The sequence below is a fragment of the Paroedura picta genome, chromosome 6 (assembly GCF_049243985.1).
Source record: "Paroedura picta isolate Pp20150507F chromosome 6, Ppicta_v3.0, whole genome shotgun sequence".
Taxonomy (NCBI): Eukaryota; Metazoa; Chordata; class Lepidosauria; order Squamata; family Gekkonidae; genus Paroedura; species Paroedura picta.
This window is the reverse complement of record NC_135374.1, coordinates 17,221,704-17,241,892: the sequence shown is the minus strand read 5'-3', so window position 1 is coordinate 17,241,892 and position 20,189 is coordinate 17,221,704. Positions and strand designations below refer to the sequence as shown.

The following is a 20,189-nucleotide window of genomic DNA, read 5'->3' as shown; positions in this document are numbered from 1 at the left end:
AATAATAACAATAATAATAATAATAATAATAATAATAATAATAATAATAATAATAATAATAATAATAATAATAATAATGTGTTGGCACCTGCAGGAAGCACAGTGAGGGCCCCTTATTCAGATATTCAGGCTGTGGGTTTGACCAGTACACAAAGGGGGTCAAGGATCACAGCGGCCGATCCCGTTCAGATGTCCACACTTGAATAATATTAATTTGCCTCTGCACAGTCTCAGTGAGGAACATTTTAAGTTACCTGAGAAATACCTTCACCAAAGGGAAGGTTGTGAGATTGATCCCCATTGCTGGTGACTGGATGTTTTTTGTACTAACAAGACAAAGCGTTGGGTTTTATACACTGCTTTTTATTCTCTGATGGAATCTCGAAACGGCCTATAATCTTCTTTCCCTCTCCCCCACAACCCTGTGTGTGTGGGGGGGGGGGGGGCTGAGAGAGTTCTGAGAGAACTGCGATGAGCTCAAGGTCACTGAGCTGGCTTCTTGTGGGAAAAGTGGGGAATCAAACCTGTTTCTCCAGATTACAGGCTGCAGCTCTTAACTGCTACAACAGACTGGCACATCAGTTAAAGTAAACATTTTAAAAGCTTTTATTATCAGGGAAATAAATTCTGGACGTTCCTAATAATCCTTAAGATCTGCTCTAGATCTAGTGCCGTTCATATCCATTCCTCCTTGGGATGCTCAGAGACATCAAGCTACACAATTAATTCCCTCAGCAGTTGCTGTTTTCATCTGAAACCCCTTTTCTTCCCTACCTTCTCTGTCCCACACTCACACTTGTACCACTAATCTCTTGATAGGAAGCCAAACAGCTGTTTTCCAAGAATGACCCTGAGATACGGGGAAACTAAGCTGGGATAAACAGTACCTCTCGTGTCAACATGACTTACGTCTTTGTCCATCTTTCTGTTAAAGCGAGATGGCAGGCCCAGGTGCGAATTATCCCCTGGGAACATTACAAAACTGGGTTTTGTGGTTCTGCAAGACTTTGCATGTTTTTTTATCGAGTGCTTTAGGAAGAGGAGTTGTGAGAAAGCTCTGCTTTGAATAAAATAAACAATTAAGTCAAGTCCCACAGGATGGCAGCCAATTATTTTTCTGACTGAAGTCCTCTTCCTAGCCCTCTCAACCCCACATGATTGTGTGGACCATCAATGATGGTCCTCCAGATTAATCCCTTTGATAACTAACCAGGCCTGTTGCCAACCTCCAGGTTAAGGCTGAAGTTTTCCTAAAATTACAAGGGATCTGCAGACTACAGAGATCAGTTCCCCTGAAGAAAAATGGCAATTTGGGGGGATGTCCTCCCGCCCTTTTACCATCCCCAGGATTTGCATGCTTATCTCCATGGAGTTGGAGTTGCCACTCCTAGCTCTTTGTCTCCATTACTCCTAAAAAGAACTCAAACAAATACTATTGTCCCCCTCTAAAAAAAACCCCAGTGCTGACCAGATCCTCACCAATGACCTTTTGCAATCCCCAATGTTGTGATGAATGTTATACGTTAATTATACATCGTCGTTCGAAATGTGTCTAAAGAGGTGTGGGGTTTTCTTTGTTCGTTCTGGTAGATCTTTACCTCTGACATTGCCAGGCAAAAAAAACCTGGTGGCTTCAGGTCCCAAAAGCCAGCTTACTCCCTTGCAATGGCGAGGCAAGAAGGATGGAGCTGACATGAACCATCCTTCCCCTCCCCCCCCCAACCCCATTGGAACGCTGTCCCTCCCTGAATGTCCCTGGAGCAAATGCAGATCTCAACCCCCACCTGCTCTGTATGCGAGAATCCAATTCCTAAGATTTGAACAACCTTAACATGTTTCCAATCGATTAATTTTTCTTGCCGTCATCATCATCTTTATTTTTCTAGCCTGCCCTTCCAATCCAGATTCAGGGAACTCACCCCCAGGTGGAAAGATGAACTCCAATCTCCCAATCAACCAAGCACATACATTCCACAAATCTTAATATCCAGGTCATGTTATCCATCATGGCCTTCCTGCCAGGAAGAGCAAACAGTGACTTTTTCATGCAACTGCATCTTTGCTTTCTGTCCTCTTGGTGCATTTTATGGCTCTCTCCCCTGGGAATGCAGGCAGTGTCTCAGAAACTCCCTAAAGGTAAAGGTATCCCCTGTGCAAGCACCGGGTCATGTCTGACCCTTGGGGTGACGCCCTCCAGCCTTTTCATGGCAGACTCAATACAGGGTGGTTTGCCAGTGCCTTCCCCAGTCATTACCATTTACCCCCCCCCCAGCAAGGTGGATACTCATTTTACCAACCTCGTAAGGATGGAAGGCTGAGTCAACCTTGAGCCGGCTGCTGGGATTGAACGCCCAGCCTCGTGGTCACAGCTTCAGACAGCATTTCGGCTGCCTTACCACTCTGCACCTCAAGAGACTCTCAGAAACCCCCTAGCGGGCTTCAAAGAATCTGACATCTCTGGGTCACAACAGTTCGCTCCCCCCCCCAATACATTTGTGTTGTACTGTCTGAAAAGACTTGGGGGGGGGGAGTTTTAGTACCTCACCAGTTAAAGAAGGCTGTATGATTTATTCTCCAGTCTAGCTCTCACTGAGGCATTCAAGCCTGTATCTAGGTGGTATCAGCTCAGAATGAAGATATAGGGCTCAAAGGACTGAAAGGCCCAAATTGCTAAAAAAAAAAAATCCTGCACATTGTTTACTTATAAAATATTTATATCCCGCCTTACTTCAGGCACTCAATGTGGTTAACAAAATGTCAACATTCAAAAGGTACAGTCAAGCTCAAAAAACATCCGTAGCAAAGACAACAAACCAAGCTTCAGAAAACCACCATTAAATGCTCTCTTACAAAGACACAGTTCCAGCCAGCTATATTCTCCGTATGCTTGAGCACCTGTACATTTGCGGGTTGCAGATAGAGAGCCATCAATAGTTCATGGAATCATAGACTTTAAAGAGGCCACACAGGCCATCTGGCCCTATCCCCTGCCCAACGCAGGATCAGCCTAAAGCATCCAGGATAAAGATCTGCTCAACCGCTGCTTGAAGACTGTCTGTGAGGGGAAATTCACCACCACCTTAGGCAGCTGGTTCCACTGCTGAACTACCCTGACTGTGAAATTCCCCCCTCCCAGAGCCATTCTACATGTAGTTTAAGCCCATTGCGGTGGGTCCTATGCTCTATTGCCAACAGAACTGCTCCCTGCCCTCCTCCATGTGACCACCTTTCAAATACTTAAAGAGGGCTATCATGTCCCCTCTCGATCTCCTCTTCTTCAGGCTGAACATTCCCACGTCCCTCAACTTTTCCTCATAGGGTTTGGTTGCCAGGCCCCAAATCCTTCTCATTGCTCTCCTCTGCACCCTTTCAATTTTGTCCACCTCCTTTTTGGAGTGAGGCCTCCAGGACTGCACACAGCACTCCAGCTGGTGTCTGACCAATGCGGTATACAGAAGGATTAGGTCATCTTGCCATTTTGATGGGATGCCTCTGTTGACACAGCCCAAGTCTGCATTTGTCTTCTTTACCACCCCATCACACTGTCTGCTCATATTTACCTTACAGTCCACAAGTCCCCCAAGATCACCCACACTCATTTCAAGAGCTCATGATGGAATTCAGTCTTTCCTGAGCAGCTGAGCCTGTTTGGCAGGTTTCTTTCTATGTACAATGCAGTTCAATGCAGTCAGCAGCATCTCATGCAGTTTCCTTCTCTCACAGCCTGATGGGAGCCCTGTTTTTTCTCTTTCTCCTCCCATAGCCCTGTTGCCATTGTCTTCTCCCACAATAAGGAGTAAGCACATCAGTCCATCGGCATTTTATAAATAAGCACTGTGTTTTCACGGTCATTGGAAATGATGTGGTTACCTGCCAGACATGTTTACTGGTACATTTGAGGCATCTGTGGTACCATTGAGGGGCCTTTGCAGTGCTGCACACTCCCTCCGCTAGGAAATCTTGACCTGATCCTTTCAGATGGAGATGCCAGGGATTGAACCTGGGACCTTCTGTATGTAAAGCAGGTTCCCTACCACTCAGCCATTCCCCCGCTTTCTTCTTCAGGTTCAGTTCTCTAAAACCACCTCAGATTTCTGATTAGCACATTGGGAGCTGGCACGTTGTCTCTCTACAGCACATAGAAAAGCATGAACATGAACATTTTGGCAACATGCAGCACACGGCCTCCTTTCCCACGCATTATAGTGACAGTGCTATGTTTTCAAGCTGGGGTCGACATATCGCAGGCTAATTTTATTGGTCTAGCATTTCTTCCACCCCAGGAGCCAGCGTTTGGCTTTTAAATCAGTAGAGGAGATGTAATACCGTGATGGGCAAAATGAATGCATCAGGCACACTATAGCCCAGGGGTAGTCAAACCGCGGCCGTCCAGATGTCCATGGACTACAATTCCCAGAAGCCCCTGCCAGTGAATGCTGGCAGGGGCTTCTGGGAATTGCAGTTCATGGACATCTGGAGGGCCGCAGTTTGACTACCCCTGCTATAGCCTTTGGCAGGGCCTAATGGGGGGAACACTCAGGCAGAGATCTGTGTTGAAAAACTGGGGGTGTCACAAGCACATCCTAATTTTTATCTGTGGAATGTTGGAATGTTGAAAGGGATGTGTAATTTTCAGCAAGGCCAGCAAAAGAATAACACCTAGGGGTAAAAAAAAAAAATAATTCATTTAAAAAAGTTCCTCTGCAAAGGCTATTAAAGAGCCCAAATTCCATCCAGGAGCCAAGCAAATGGCCCTGATTAAAGTTTGTTCTGGAAGCAGCAGGCAGTACAGTTCAAAACCTCAATAAAAAATAAGTAAAGCGCTGTTTTCTTTCCCCTCCGGTTGAAGGATATACATCAGCGATCCCTGACCCTTCAAAACTACACCCGGTGGAAATGCATGAATACTAATCATGTTATTAAGAAACAGGGGAACTGTAGTCTTTAATTCAATCCTGAAATTCAAAACAGCCACACAGCCTTACGGGATTTTTCAGGTTTGCAAAAATTGCCTCCCCCTCCCCCCCCCCCCAATGTTGTGGTTCTGTGCAAGGGAAAGCTTTTTCTAAATGTGCATAATAACAGGGTTGATCTCCCAATGGATAAAAGCTATATTGTCTGCCCTACAGTGAAGAGCATTGTTGTTGATTTCTTTTGATTCCTCCCCCCCCCCTCTTTTTTTGGTCCCCTGCAAGCCATCCTAAAAGGTTCCAGGAGGTTAATGGCAAATGATGAGGAGAACTTGGGTAAAATAAACATCGCTTTCAGGCTAAGCCTGGCTCTTGGTTGGGATTAGCAATACAAAGCCGCTGTAATTAACAGTGGGTTAAATCATGGCTGTGGGGGGTGGGGGAGGTGAAATGGCCAGCAGCCATTTAAATGTTGTTTGCACAGGCTGAACAGCTTTTCTCCTATAGAGACTCGCAAGGGCTCTGCACACATTCCAAGAGCACGTCGTGAAGACCTGCAGAGAGAATATGCACCCACTAATGTACCCATGGAGGACTGTCCCCCTGCATGCAGGGATCCTGAAAAAGACATTTCCAAATTTTCAGAGAAAGCTGTCCTTGTGTCCACAATATTCATACATGCCGATGGATTGAGGTTGCTGCTTGCTTCCGCAATTCTGCCTTCTATGCATGTGCGGAGTGTGCGCTTTGGACATGTTCAGGGAAGTGTCACCTTGCCAAGCAGCAACAGGATGTCCCCGTTCCCTGAGCCTCCTAATCACCATAATGTTGCAGGCATGTTCCCTTTTCAGCCCTGACCCGTCTGGTGGAATTTATTTAATGCATTCATTCATTCATTCATTCATTCATTCATTCATTCATTCATTCATTCATTTCATTTATAGCCTGCCACTTCCACACAGTGGCTCATGACGGGTAACAATCCAGATAAAACCCGCAATAAAATCCCTTTAAAATCCCTTAAGATAACCAATTCACCCACCCATGCCAGCAATAGTAACCCTCCTCCCACTCCACAGGTATCGGAAGAGCTTTCGGAAGAGCTAAGGGCCCTGTCGGAGCTGACTCAATTCCGCAGGGGCTGTAAGACGGAGCTCTTCCAACAGGCTCTTGGTTGAGGACAGGCTGACAGATCCTGCCCCTTCTCTGGTGTCTCCAAGTTGTAACATCACCCTGGGAGCTTGGCAGATGGGGGGGATGTGTGGCGGGTAGGGTTGGAGGGTTAGGGGTCTGGGAAATTATATGGCTTTTTGTATGGATTTTTTGTATGTTGTATTGTTGTTAACCACTGTGAGACAGCAGGATCGGCAGCCTACAAATAAAATCATATACACATACACAAAGGAAGGAAGGAAGGAAGGAAGGAAGGAAGGAAGGAAGGAAGGAAGGAAGGAAGGAAGGAAGGAAGGAAGGAAGGAAGGAAGGAAGGAAGGAAGGAAGGAAGGAAGGAATATAATAGAAAAGAGAGCTGAGTGGAGGGCTGGGTTTTTTTGTACCCTACATGAAAGTATCTCAAAGTAGCTTATAATCATAGAATCATAGAATCAGAGTTGGAAGGGGCCATACAGGCCATCTAGTCCAACCCCCTGCTCAATGCAGGATCAGCCCAAATAATCACCTTCCTCTCCTCTCAACAGACACCCTGTGAGGTAGGTGGGACTAAGAGAGTTCTGAGAGAACTAGGACTGGCTCAAAGTCGTCCAATATGCTTCATGTATCTCAAAATGGCTGACCATCGCCTTCCCTTCCTCTCTCCTCACCTCCCTCACGGACAACCTGAGGGAGGTGAGGCTGAGAACCCTGGGAGAAACTGCTCCATGAGAACAGTTCTAACAGGACTGCGACTAGCCCAAGGTCACCCAAGCTGGCTGCATGTGGAAGAGGAGTGGGGAATCAAGCCCGGCTCTCCAGATTAGAGGCCACCACTCTTAACCACCACACCAAGCTGGCTCTTGAGAAATGCAAGCGGCAACAAAGAGTCTCACAACAACAGAGCAGAAAAGGGCGATCCGCACACAACTCATGATGCTCGACCACGTGAAAAGACCTCCAGTTAATTATCAATTAAATAAACGTCCGTCCCGGCCACTGCAGGTCTGCCTTTTGCATTTCCCGTGGCATTCAAAGTGTGGACAAGCTACCTTTGAAAGGAAAGGCACAAGGGATTTGAATCACAGGCACCGTAGGATATCCTTTCCCTTGTAACGAGCGCCAGTGATGTAATGCAGAAATCTGGCTGTGATTCATTGCATTGTTTAGATCTTTGCTTTCTCTCTCTGTCTCGCGCACACACAAATGTGTGCATGTGAAGTTCACCAAGGGAAATCATTTGGAAGGCTCCGATTACTTCCCATTCCCAACATGCTGCATCCACGGGTGGGCCGCGTCGACCACAGAGCTCCCCCCCCCGCAATCTGTCAGCATTCCTTCTGATTTAGACGGGACAAATGAAAATCCTGCTTACTAGGGGGAAACGGGAGGGGGGCGGTGTTTGGAAGAATGGGCAACAGAACTAGCTGTACAGATTTCAGTTTATTTGGCATGTCTTCTTGACCCGTAGATGAACTGTTCCGTGGCACGCGTTCAAAAATGCTTTTGTGCTCTTCTCTCGGACCTCTGCGGACTTGACTGGTTAGGTCTCGCTAGCTGTCAAAGCAAGGGAAACGAGAGGATGTTCGGGCCAGGGGGTAGGGGGCTCCTGCGAACAAACAGAAAACTTTGATGTGTGAAAAGCTAACACCGGAACAAAACAAAGGCCGATGTCTGTCGGGGAGTTTGTGTTACAAACAAAACAACAATGGGGAGGCTGGCAAACAGGTAAAGGAAGAACTCCTGGAAGAACAACATCTGGGAGAACAGAGCTTCTGTCTGAAAGGAGTTCTCTGGGTGTGGGCTCTGGGTAGGGTTCCTCTATGAACACACGAAGCTACCTTGTACTGATTCAGAACAACAAGTAAGGATTTTGTCCCCTCTGACTGGTAGCCACTCCCCAGGGTCTCGGGTAGAAGTCTTTTGTGTTTTCTCATGTCACATACCTCCTGGTTCTATCAAGTGGAGATTCCAGGGATTGAACCTGAGAACTTTGGCATTGCAAAGCAGATCTTCTCCCGAGGATTGCCAGCTCTGAATTGGGAAATACCTGGAGATTTTGGGGGTGGAGCCAGGAGTGGGCAGGATTTGGGGCAGGGAGGAACCCTGCAATGCTATGGAGGCCACCTTCCAAAGCAGCCATTCTCTCCAGGGGAACTGCTCCCTGTCACCTGGTGATGAGCTTTAATTCTGGGGGATGCCCAGCATCTTTACTTCTACCATTGAGCCAGCCCTCCTTTGGAGCAAAACTAGAAGAAGGGTTGGTTTTATGTCCCTCTCAACCTCTTCTCCTGGCTGAACATTCCCATGTCCCTCAGCCTTTCCTCACAGGGCTTCATCCCCACACCCCAGGTCATCCTCTGCACCCTCCCAATTTTGTCCACATCCTTTTAAAAGTGAGGCCTCCAAAACAGCACACAGGACTCTAGGTGAAGTCTGACCTATTCAGTTTACAGCAAGACTATAACATCTTGCGATTTTTATGGGATGCCTCTCTTGATACAGCCCAAGACTGCGTTCTCCTTCTTTACTGCCGCGTCACACTGCCTGCTCATATTTAGCTTGCAGTCCACAAGTACCCCCAAGATCTCATTCACGCACGCTGCTCCCCAGAAGTGTATCTCCCATCCAGTAGGAATGATTCTCAGTTTTCTCACCCAGGTGTAGAACTCTGCACTTCCCCTTATTGAATTATTGCCTGGAGAGGACTGAGAGGGGATCTGATAATCATCTTCAAGTATTTAAAAGGGTGCCATATGGAGGATGGAGCAGAATTGTTCTCTCTTGCCCCAGAGGGACAGACCAGAACAAATGGGATGAAATTAATTCAGAATCAGAATCACAGAATCATAGAGTTGGAAGGGGCCATACAGGCCAACCCCCTGCTCAACGCAGGATCAGGCCAATTCAAAATTCCATCTAAACATCCGGAAGAAGTTCGTGAAAGTTAGAGCAGTTTCTCAGTGGAACAGGTTTCCTTGGGAGGTGGTGGGTTCTCCATCTTTGGAAATAGCCTTCTGACAGAGAGGCTGATTCTGTGAAGGTTCAAGGGGGTGGCAGGTTACAGTGGACGAGCGATAGGGTTGTGGGTGTCCTGCATAGTGCAGGGGGTTGGACTAGATGACCCATGGAGGTACCTTCCAACTCTATTATTCTATGATTCTATGAATTCCATCTTGTTTTTATTTGCCCACTTTTCCAGCACATTCAGATCTCTCTTCCTGTCTTCTGTTATGTTCGCTAGTCCTCCCAATTGGGTGTCATATGCAATTTGATGAGGAATCCCTCTGTCCAGAACATTGATAAAAATGTTGGAAAATAGCAGACCCAGTACTGAGTCCTGTGGCACCCCATTGCTCACCTTCCTCCAATCTGATGAAATACCATTTGGGTGCAGCTTTCTAACCACCCGAAACCATCCGAAAATCCAGTCTGTGACCCTCCAGCATTCCAAAGAGGGAAGGGCCCTGGAGACTTGGAAACTGTGGTGTTAGATACGAGCCATGGTCAGGCGAAGAACGAGCTGACCGTATGTACTATCCAGAAGCCAATTCTTGGATCTGGCATGCCTTTTAACTCTATTTCTGTCTACTTTTTTGTCTGCCTAATGGAGTATTTGGAATCGGACAGAACTTTCCGTGCTGGTTCAGCGGCCCGAATTGTGCCAGTGGAAACCTATCACTTCATCTGTTTTCTGTCTCGCATTCTTATCCTTTATCCCAGGCTTGAGGCTTATTGAGTAAGATTCAGCACGATCCAGTTGAGACTGAGTGGACGTGAATGTGCTGAAATGGAAGGTAGTCCCTGCCATTCCGTTCTTTCTCTCAAAGCCAGAGGATTTGCCTGTACTGACTTGGATGCTGCAGCAGATAGATCTCCATGTAAGGGCTTCCTGACAGTGGGAAGGGACTTTGTGTCTCCATGCTCCCCCAAAGGACTTCCAAAATGCTGCAACTGGAAGACAGGGGACAGGGGAGGTGAAGTGAAGTGAAAGGAGAGGCTTGGATGCAATTTCCCTCTTTTTCAGTTTGTGGAATTTTTTCGGTGAGATCCAGACCTCTGTTCTCTTTTCTCAAACTTAATCTTTTCGCAGTCCCAGCTTTTTGTCTGTCTTTGTACTGCCCGTAGAGCTCTAACAGAGCTATCCTTCAGGGACCTTCCAGCCTAAGCCCTTTGAAATACACGTTCCTAGACTTGAGTTATTCTGCACAGGATGGTGCCATTAAGATCAGCTGATAATTGCGTAGGGTTTTATACGCCTCAGCTAAAATGAGGGATTTTAAAACTGCTAATAATTAGTGCAGGGGTCCCTGTTGTGGAGTCCACTGACATCATTCCTGGAGCCCGCCAAGTGTTTTTGGAAAGGGAGTTGTTGCCCCGGAGGTCTTGTGATGGTCAATGGAGATCCAATTGGCTAAGCCGATTTTTGATGTGGAACACATCTTCTGGCGCACCCCCTGGGAAGAAAATAGGTATGGACGTGACATCCGTTGTTCCAGTCCAGGGAGCACGGCAGAAAAAGCAGGGAGGCGGCTGGTGAAGAAAGCGAGAAGGCAAAGGCAGCCTAGGCGGCGAAAGCAGCTGCACTGGTGGAGGGGGCTGAGGCGGCAGCCATGTTGCCATTGGAGGCCCAGCTGGCATCTGTGCCGCCACTGGAGGCCCTGGCAGTGGTGGCACCAGTGGAGAGCACAGTAGTGGCAGCAGAAGCCCTAAGGGCGGCCCCCCTTCTGCAAACAGTAAAGAGGCAGAAGGGAGTGGGGAGTTGGGGGGAAGAAGGTCAAGAAAGGGAAGGAGGGAGAGGGGTGGGGAAAGGAGTCTGTATGTGTGCATGTGAATGTGTGGGTGTCTGTGTGAGAAAGGGAGGGGGTTGGGACTAAGGAGCCCCAGAGCAGGTATGTGTTCCACATACCTGTGAGAGTCAGACTGTCACTACTTTTTTTTTTAATGTTGCTTTGAGTGTAGGCGCAACTGACACCACAGTGCAACGATGCTCACTGAACGGCCGGAGGCAAGCTGTGTGTTTGTGCAAGAAAATATTTTTGAACTGTCGGTTTCTTTTTAAGGGCATCTTGTGAAACAGAGCTTCTGCCTGCATGGTGGAAGGGTTACGCATAACCTCACGCCCAACCTTTTATTTATTTAATTTATATGCTGCCCTATTCAAGAGTCTCAAAGTGGCTTACATTCGCCTTCCCTTTCTCTCCCCACAACAGACACCCTGTGAGGGAGGTGAGGCTGAGAGCCCTGATATTACTGAAGAAGAAGAGTTGGTTCTTATATGCTGCTTTTCTGTACCCAAAAGATTCTTAAAGTGGCTTAAAATAGCCTTCCCTTGCTCTCCCCGCAACAGACACCCTGTGAGGTGGGTGAGGCTGAGAGAGCCCTGATATCACTGCTCAGTCAGAACAGCTTTATCAGTGCTGTGGTGAGCACAAGATCACCCAGGCGGCTGCAGGTGGGAATCAAACCCGGCTCGCCAGATAAGAAGTCCATGTCCCTAACCACTACACCAAGCTGGTTTAGATTAAGAGAAAGTGATGGGACCCAGGGCATACTTTACTTCCCTTCGATAAAGGAGCATCTGCATTGATAGCCATATTTGGAGTATTGTGTACAGTTGTTGTCACCTCACCTGAAAAAGGTTATCGTAGAGCTTGAAAAGGTGTAGAACAGAGGAAAACAAATGAATAGAGGGCCTATACCAGCTGTCTTGCGAGGACTGGTTAAAAAACTGAGGAATATTTAACCTGGGAAAAAGATGGGTGGGTGGAGACATGGTAGAAGTTTATAAAATTACATCTGTCATGGAGAAAATAGGCAGGGAGAAGTAATTTTAGACATCAGGGTCATCCATTGATGCGGAATGGTGGGGCATTCAGGACATGAAAAAGGTATAGTTAATTATCTGCAAGTCAGGCCTCCAATGAGAGTTTAGCTTTTGAATAAAGATTTTTTTCATTCTCTGAAACCTCATGCAAAATGTATTGTGACTGGTGGTCATTGTTTCTGGACAGAAGTCCTACCAGGGATGCCAGAGACCGAACCAGGATCCCCTGCATGTCCTTCCTTGCCCTTTACAAGGGATTAATAGTTCTAGCATTTCCAGGGAATTCGGGTTTTCTGAACCAGCAGTCTTAAGGCCAATATCAACAGATCAGCATCTTGCCATTTCGTTTTGGCCATAAATATCTTTTCTCCCGTAGCTTGCTTCTCCTATCACTACAGTAAAACTATTTTCTTCCTAATCCACCCTTGGTCATTTTGTACGTGTTCCAGTGGGGGACATGAGAAGAAAAGGCAAAATAATGAAAACACAATGGCTCTTCTGCCTGGACCCTTTAATAGATTGTCTTTCTTTCCCTACACCCCTTGCACGTATGCATTATTCAAAAGCAAGTCTTAGTTATTTCGAGATCTTGTCAGGGCATTATATTTTTCAGCACTGACCCAAAGTCGATGTGTAACCAAACCAAAGAACATGGGGCGAAATCTTAGCCACGCAATGAAAAGGTTGGCTCTGAGCTTATCTGCTCTGTGGTGTAGGAATGCTCGCGTGTTTCCCGTTATTAGCTGGGAGGATTAAATCACACCATCTTTCTTTCCACAGCATTGTAAAGCTCAATTAAAACCACATTGCCTCTGGCAGTTTCGACTTCCTTCACAGCAGGCTAGATCTCAAGTGTAAACTACCGGAAGAATAGATGGACGAAGGAAATATTTCAACCTGAATCACAGGGAAGGCTTAAAGCAGCCTTAGAAAGAAAGAAGCTAGAGCTTTAAGAGTTTTAAAATGGTGGCGGGAGCGGCAGTAAGGCACTGTGGGGCTTTGGACAGCCCTATAGGTCCCAGCCAGCCGTGGGATGTCCTAATCTGACTGGCCGGATATGAACGAAGAAGCTGAAAAAATAAGACTCACAAGGCTGAATGATAAAGTCTGTATGAAAAACCTCAATTTTTCTGTGTATTTCTTTGATAAGAAGGAGCCGCCAGAATGAGTTCCTAGGTACAGCTTTCGTTTTCAATACAGGAAACTTCCTCAGTGGTTTTCCCGTAAATAAAATACATAATATTAAACTATGTTTATCACCCAACAGAGGTATGTTGGGTGATTATGAATTAACCATTATGTGATATCGGAATTGATATAGTCCAAGTGTTTGCTTGTGATTGGAAATCCCAAAGAACCTTTGTTTCATCATTCTCCCGGATCTTGTCTGATTTCGGCTGCCGTGAATTTCTGGCTGATGGTAAGCCATTCTTCTTACATAGATTCCAGTGCAACATAGCTGCAGTTCTACCTTGAAATTAATTTGTTATGGGCAGTTTCAGCAATTTTACTGCAGGTACTGACCATGTGACCAACTGTTTCATCCTTTCTCTTGCAAAAGTTGACATATAGTTGTTAATAACTGGTCTTCTGAATCTTGACTTTCATACTATTCATTTTGATTACCTGCTCTTGCACAACTAGTATGAGACCTTCCATTTCTTTGTTCAAACGCCCACTTTGGAGCCATTTTCAGGTATTTTCACTATCAACTTTGTTCTCTGTGTCTTTCAAATACTTCCCATGCAAGTGTTTTTGTTTCCAGTTGTCAAATTGAGTTTTGCTTGCAATCTTTTTGTCATGGTCTTTCATTTCTGTAACTTTAAACAAGTCTGCATTGTATACTTCAACTAGAAGCTTATCTTTTCTTGGTGTAGGCATTCAGTACTCATTTTTCTTCCTCAAACGTTTTTTTGTTTTTTACTTGCAGACCTCTTCCAACTAATTTTCTTGGTAGGTAAGGATGATCAACATCTCTTCTAGGGTGCCTTTATCTTGTGAGTTGCTTCTAATTCTGCTTGTTTCCTTTTGATAACACCCAGTGTGCATCTTAGAACTGGGACTGCCCATCTGTTAATTGCCTTTGCCGTGTTACCTCTATTTAATGCAGTGGTTCTCAACCTTCCTAATGCCGCGACCCTTTAATACAGTTCCTTATATTGTGGTGACCCCAACCATTAAATTATACAAGTGTTCTTTCACAGAAATTAAATGGAAACTGACCAATGGCATGAAGATCCATAGTTCATAATTGTATATGAATTGTTTTTCCCCCCCAGGGTTTCTCAGTTCAGTTCTGACTCTTGACCCACCATGCCAATCTCGCTCTTTTCTGCTACCCCGGACAGACGAACGCTCTATCTCGATCTACCCCACAAGGCTGTTGTGTGGATGGCGCCCCCCCCCCAGCCAAGCTGCTTGCCCTGCCGCAACTTCTGTGAAAGGGTCATTTGACCCCCAAAGGGGTCCCAACCCCCAGGTTGAGAACCACTGATTTAATGTGTTTGCAGTATCCTTTTAACTCTTTACTACTACTATGGTTAATTTTTCTTAACAACCTATATTTATGATTACAGACCTAATGACAAATCTGATCAATCAAAATCAGAATGTAATATAAATTAGCCCCAAGGATTTAAAAAATATCAGTGGGAAGTACATGTTCAGAAGGGACTGTGTATTTTTCTTAACAAAAGTGCATTTAATGCTGTCAGCTTCCAACATTCCAAGTTATTTGTTGTTTTCTTACAAAGCTCGATGTTTTGATGTTGTTGTTTTTTTTTTGGCAGCTTGATTTCTCCTTGTGCAACACTCTTTCCTTGATTCAGTTCTAATTCTGCACACTTGTCAGGGCTATTATTATTTTCAAACCTGCCCATTTGAAAGAGAAACTACCCTACAGGAAGGAAAACCATTCTCTTATCTAAGGGTGATGAAATTATTGTTTGAGAAATAGAGACATTTCACATGACAAACCCTGTCTCAGAAGTCTGCCGTGGGTAAGATTAATCACGATTGTCAAGAAAGATAACTTTTAACAAAGCCTTAAATTAAATTAAAACGTCAAAACTGGAACTTTATGGGGATGTTAATACGTAGGTATGCTTTGCGGAGAGCATTGTTTAGATTTCTTGCTAAAGAACGTCCTCCATCATCTTTATTTTGCTAATTATCAGTCTCTGAGCTGATTGTTTCTTTTGAAGTTTTGTAAGTAATTTTATTGTGCTATCTAAAAGTGAAGTGATTCAGAGGCCATATAAAATTGCAAATATATTGGTTTCCTAGGGGAGAAAAATTGCAAATGTATTGGTTTCTTTACATTCATCTCCCCGTGCTTTCTGAAGGAGTAGTTTACCACCTTTCTCTCCCCTAGGATCCTTGCAACAATCCTGAAAAGGGGGGTCGTCAATCCCCGGTCTGCAGCCCGGTACCAGACCACGAAGGCCTGCCTCTCCCCCCCCTCCACAGCGAGAAACTCACCAGGCCACGAGAGAAGCGGCCGCCAAATTGGCCGCTTCGCTCGTGGCCTAGCTAGCTTCTTGCTGCGACGGAGGGGGGGGAAGAGGCAGGTGCGGCCACCGGCGGACACAAACGCACATGCACGGAGCTGCTGCACATGCACGTTAGCGCCCCTGGTGGTGAAAACGTGCATGCGCAGCAGCTCCACGCATGCGTGTTTTCACCACCAGGGGGCACTAACGCGCAGGCGCGGCACCCGGGCCACCAGCTCTTCCCCACCCCCGGAGGCGGTCCCCTACCATCAAAAGGTTGGGGACCGCTGCTGAAAAGCAGGTAACATATCTCCTGCAATAAGGTCTCACCATTTTTTCTCCCCGAGAATCACTTCCGTCCTCCTGCCACCTCCCTTTTAAAATATATATATTAAAATAAAAGGCTGGCACTGCATTGCGACAGGGTTCCATTGTGATGAAAGTACACCCAGTCCGCTTCATGTAGGCATTGCCTGACTCAGTGGAGCCGGAAGGACACGTTCTTTCTTTCTTCTTTTTTTTAAAGGGACTATAACCTGACCGTGTGGGAGGGAGCCGAGGCAGAGAGGCGGGTCACCTCGCTGCTTTTCCCTATGCCCTTCTGCGCTACTCGCCCCAGCGAAGCCCGAGCCATTCCCTACTATCTTTCATCCGCTTTTTCCTTTGCCCCACTGCGCTGCTCTGTTAGGAGCCCTGCTGCCAGGCCAAGGTAAAGGGGCTGCTTTCTCCTCCGCTTCTCCGCGCGTTGAATCATTATACGTTGCGGCGGCTCTGCTACATGGAGCCAGCTTGGTGTAGTGGTTAGGAGTGTGGAATTCTAATTTGGCGAGCCAGGTTCGTTTCTGCGCTCCCCCACATGCAGCTTGGGCTCGCTACAGGACTGATAAAACTGTTCTGACCGAGCAGTGATATCAGGGCTCTCTCAGCCTCACCCACCTCCCAGGGTGCCTGTTGTGGGGAGAGGAAAGGGAAGGAGACTGTAAGCCGCTTTGAGATTCCTTGGGGTAGAGAAAAACGGCATATAAGAACCAACTCTTCTTCTTCTTCTTCAGTAATATCAGGGCTCTCTCAGCCTCATCTACCTCACAGGGTGTTTGTTGTGGGGAGAGGAAAGGGAAGCCGCTTTGAGCCTCCTTCAGATAGAGAAAAGCAGCATATAAGAACCAACTCTTCTTTTTCTTCTTCATCTTGATTTGTTTTTGTTTAAAACATTTAAATGCCATATTCAGCGAGAATATGGCTCTGAAAGGTGCTTGGTTGCTGACGCCACATCACAGTGATTGACAAGCCAAAATGGGGGAGGGAAGCGGATTGTCCTTTTCGGGAAGCAGAAACCTGGAACAACACTGGGGGATAGAGTGAGAGGAGACTCTTATCAGGATGACAGAAACCGCACAATAACTGGTTGCATATCTGTAACCAGGAGACAGCACACCTTGGCCACCTCCATGCAGAAATGGTCATGGTCTGATATCAGATCTAGCTTCCATCTACTCCTACCCGGTCTCCTGTACAAAACATTAGCATCCAAACCACTGGTCAAGAAATTGAGATGTAAAAACGGCATTCTGTGCAAAGCGACTTTCGGTATAATCTAGCCATTTTAAATCAACAGTGCAATCCTATCCAGAGTTACACCTTAGTGTGACAGGATGGTCAGAAAGTTGCCCTAAAATCTGGGAGACCCAGGTTCAAATCCCCTCCAAAATTTCACTAGATGATTTTGGGCCTGTCATTTGATATCCACCCCATCTGCCCCATGGAATAAAATGGAGGTGGGGAGAACTGTGTTGAGTTGCCTTTCTAAGATGCTTGGGGTTGCCATTGGGGAGCAAAATGGTATGAAAGATTGATTGATTGATTGATTGATTGATTGATTGATTTGGTTGGATCCTAGAGCTGGAAGGAGCCATACAGGCCATCTAGTCCAACCCCCTGTTTGAATAACTCACTCAGACAAGAGTATCTACAGTGTCTACATTGATTGTAACATGTAGATTGGTTCTCAGTCCTTGTAAGAAAAAATATAGAATGACAGGAGGGAATATCCCCAGATTAGTGGAAATTCTTCTGGTGATCAGAAGACAATTACAAAGTAATTTGGTTTCTTAGTTTTTCCTAATTGCTCTGAGAACAATGGTGGGAAAGTACTTAGGAGACAGATGTCAACTAAATCACAGTTCAGTGGACTTTGGCCAGAGAGGTAATGATTCATGACTTGGGCATCTTTTTAGGAACAACAACAAATAGTCCTGGGACACCTTAGTGACGAAGAAACGTGCTTTGTCCTTGGTTGTTTTGCTGCGATAGAATAGCAGGTCCTTGTGTTTAGGACTGCTGCTGAAGGCAAACAACGGGTGATGGATAACTTCATCTTGCTCAGCTCATGAGTTTGCAAGGATCTGCTTAGCCACAGCTAGACTCAGAGTGCTGGTCTAAACTGACAGCCTTGGATCAGGAGTGGTTTAAGGATTTGCGGGGCCCTAGCAGAGTACAATTGTGATGGGAGCAGCCAGTCAGAGGGCAGGGGTGCCCTCCACAATGCAATTATTCTGCAGTGGACAGAGGAACAAAACAGGGAGATTGACAGAGAGAAAATTACCCTTCCGTGCAGTATTAAAAGTGTTCATCTGTCCTTTTCTGCACTGGAGGTGGCATGTTGGGCTGCTGCCTGGCTTCTGGCCCAGGGAAGGTTGCTCCTCCTCTTCCTACTCCCATACAGGGGATCATTTGGCCCGCTGCACCCATGCACCATGCTGGAGAATGGCGTGGGCCTTTTTAAAAAGTAGTTGAGAACACAATACTGAGTTGTTAAAAATGTTTAAAAATATTCTGCAGGCAGCAATGTTGTGCTGTGCAGCACAGCAGAGCTGCCTGGGGCATTTTTTGCCCCTTCCAGGGTGCCGTACTCAGGTGCAAGTGGGGAAGAGCTGGGCCAGGACGGGCCGACCCTTGCAGCTGCAAGCCCCAGGCTTGACATAGGCCCTGTTGGTATCCGGGGCAAAAAAGGGAACATGGATTCATCTGTGTCTCCTTGCCATGGGGCAAATGAAGGCCTGAGCTGGGCCAGGCCTGGGATAGCCCTGGGCCGGTATTGACGTTGTGCGGAATCGGGAATATGCCCAACTGCTTTGAGACTCCTTCTGATAGAGAAAAATCAAACAAAAAAACACCTCTTATTCTTCTTCCTCTTGCAATGTTACCCTCCCTGCAGAGAAGTGTTTTACAACCAAATTACACAACTGGGGATACATTATGGGTTCACAATGTCTCGTATCTTGCTTTTGACAACAAATTACTCATTATGAGCCCCGGTCTTTCAAAAGGCTACCCATTCAAGTTGATCTCAAAATCCTCACAAAGGTAAACAGTTTTCGAATTTGGAACAAGGGTATAAGCAAATTTCCCCATGTATATTTGTAGGGAACAATGACAAGGGAGGGAGTGTAACAGTTTCTCAAGAAACCTGAACTCACAGTGTACCAGTGAAATGCATTAAAATTTAAATGTAAATTATATTGACAGAAATAAAATATATTTTACACAACACATTGCTTTGGATAACCTTAAAAGTATACTGTTGCCGTACTTTAGAGAGCCAGTTTGGTGTAGTGGTTAGGAGTGCCGACTTCTAATCTGGCATGCCAGGTTCCATTCTGCCCTCTCCCACATGCAGCCAGCTGGGTGACCTTGGGCTCGCCACGGCACTGATAAAACTGCTCTGACCAGGCAGTGATATCAGCGCTCTCTCAGCCTCACCCACCCCACAGGGTGTCTGTTGTGGGGAGAGGAATGGGAAGGCGACTGTAAGCCGCTTTGAGCCTCTTTTGGGTAGGGAAAAGCGGCATATAACTCTTCTTCTTCTTCTTCTTTATTGATTTGGTCTAATATTTAAATGCTCATTATGTTTACCGTTTCCTTCTATTAACATTTTAGCAGCTCAGATTAAACCTTAAGCATATTTACGTTCTTTTGTCCCCTCCAACATAACCTTGTGTTAAACCAAGGAGAACAACTTTGGAAAGTCTGAGCATTTCAGTTGATGTTGTTGTTTTCAGGTGCGAAGTCGTGTCCGACCCATCGCGACCCCACGGACAATGATCCTCCAGGCCTTCCTGTCCTCTACCATTTCTCGAAGTCCATTTAAGTTTTCAGTGCTCCAGCCACCTCATTCTCTGTCATCCCTTTTTTCTTTTGCCCTCGATCGCTCCCAACATTAGGCTCTTCTCCAGGGAGTCCTTCCTTCTCATGAGGTGGCCAAAGTATTTGAGTTTCATCTTCAGGATCTGGCCTTCTAAGGAGCAGTCAGGGCTGATCTCCTCTAGGACTGACCGGGTTGTTCGCCTGGCAGTCCAAGGGACTCGCAAGAGTCTTCTCCAGCACCAGAAAACTCTATGGAGAATTTCAGGACCAAGCTATTATTGTTAACTTATTTGGAATGTTTCTTTGTTTGTGTGCCTTCCTGTTCTGAACCACATACTAATTTTTACCAGTTGTGTGATTACTAACAGAGAGCAATCACCTCACAGCCTTGTACCGGAAGGAGGAGACCATCAACGTCCGGGGAAATGGCCATCTCCACAGCCCTCGTTTCCCGAACAGCTACCCAAGGAACTTGTTGCTGACGTGGAGGCTCCTTTCACCTGAGAATACGAGGATACACCTGGTGTTTGATAGCCAGTTTGGACTGGAAGAGCCAGAGAATGAGATCTGCAGGTGAGCCGGTGACGGGGGGGGGGGGGGAGGGGGGATACTTTGCAAGATGCGAATCTTATCATTGCAGTAAAGGCAAACAGCCCAGACGAATTCTCG

The 20,189-nt window shown here is 46.2% G+C and overlaps 1 protein-coding gene across 1 annotated transcript in view; it reads left to right on the top strand.

Moving 5' to 3' along the window:
- The window catches only part of PDGFD (platelet derived growth factor D), a 181,217-nt gene that overhangs the window by 100,144 nt on the left and 60,884 nt on the right, over positions 1–20,189 (top strand). The window contains exon 2 of the mRNA XM_077341544.1: positions 19,889–20,093. Within this exon, the coding sequence (XP_077197659.1) occupies positions 19,889–20,093 (205 nt within the window). The remainder of the gene's footprint in view (positions 1–19,888; positions 20,094–20,189) is intronic.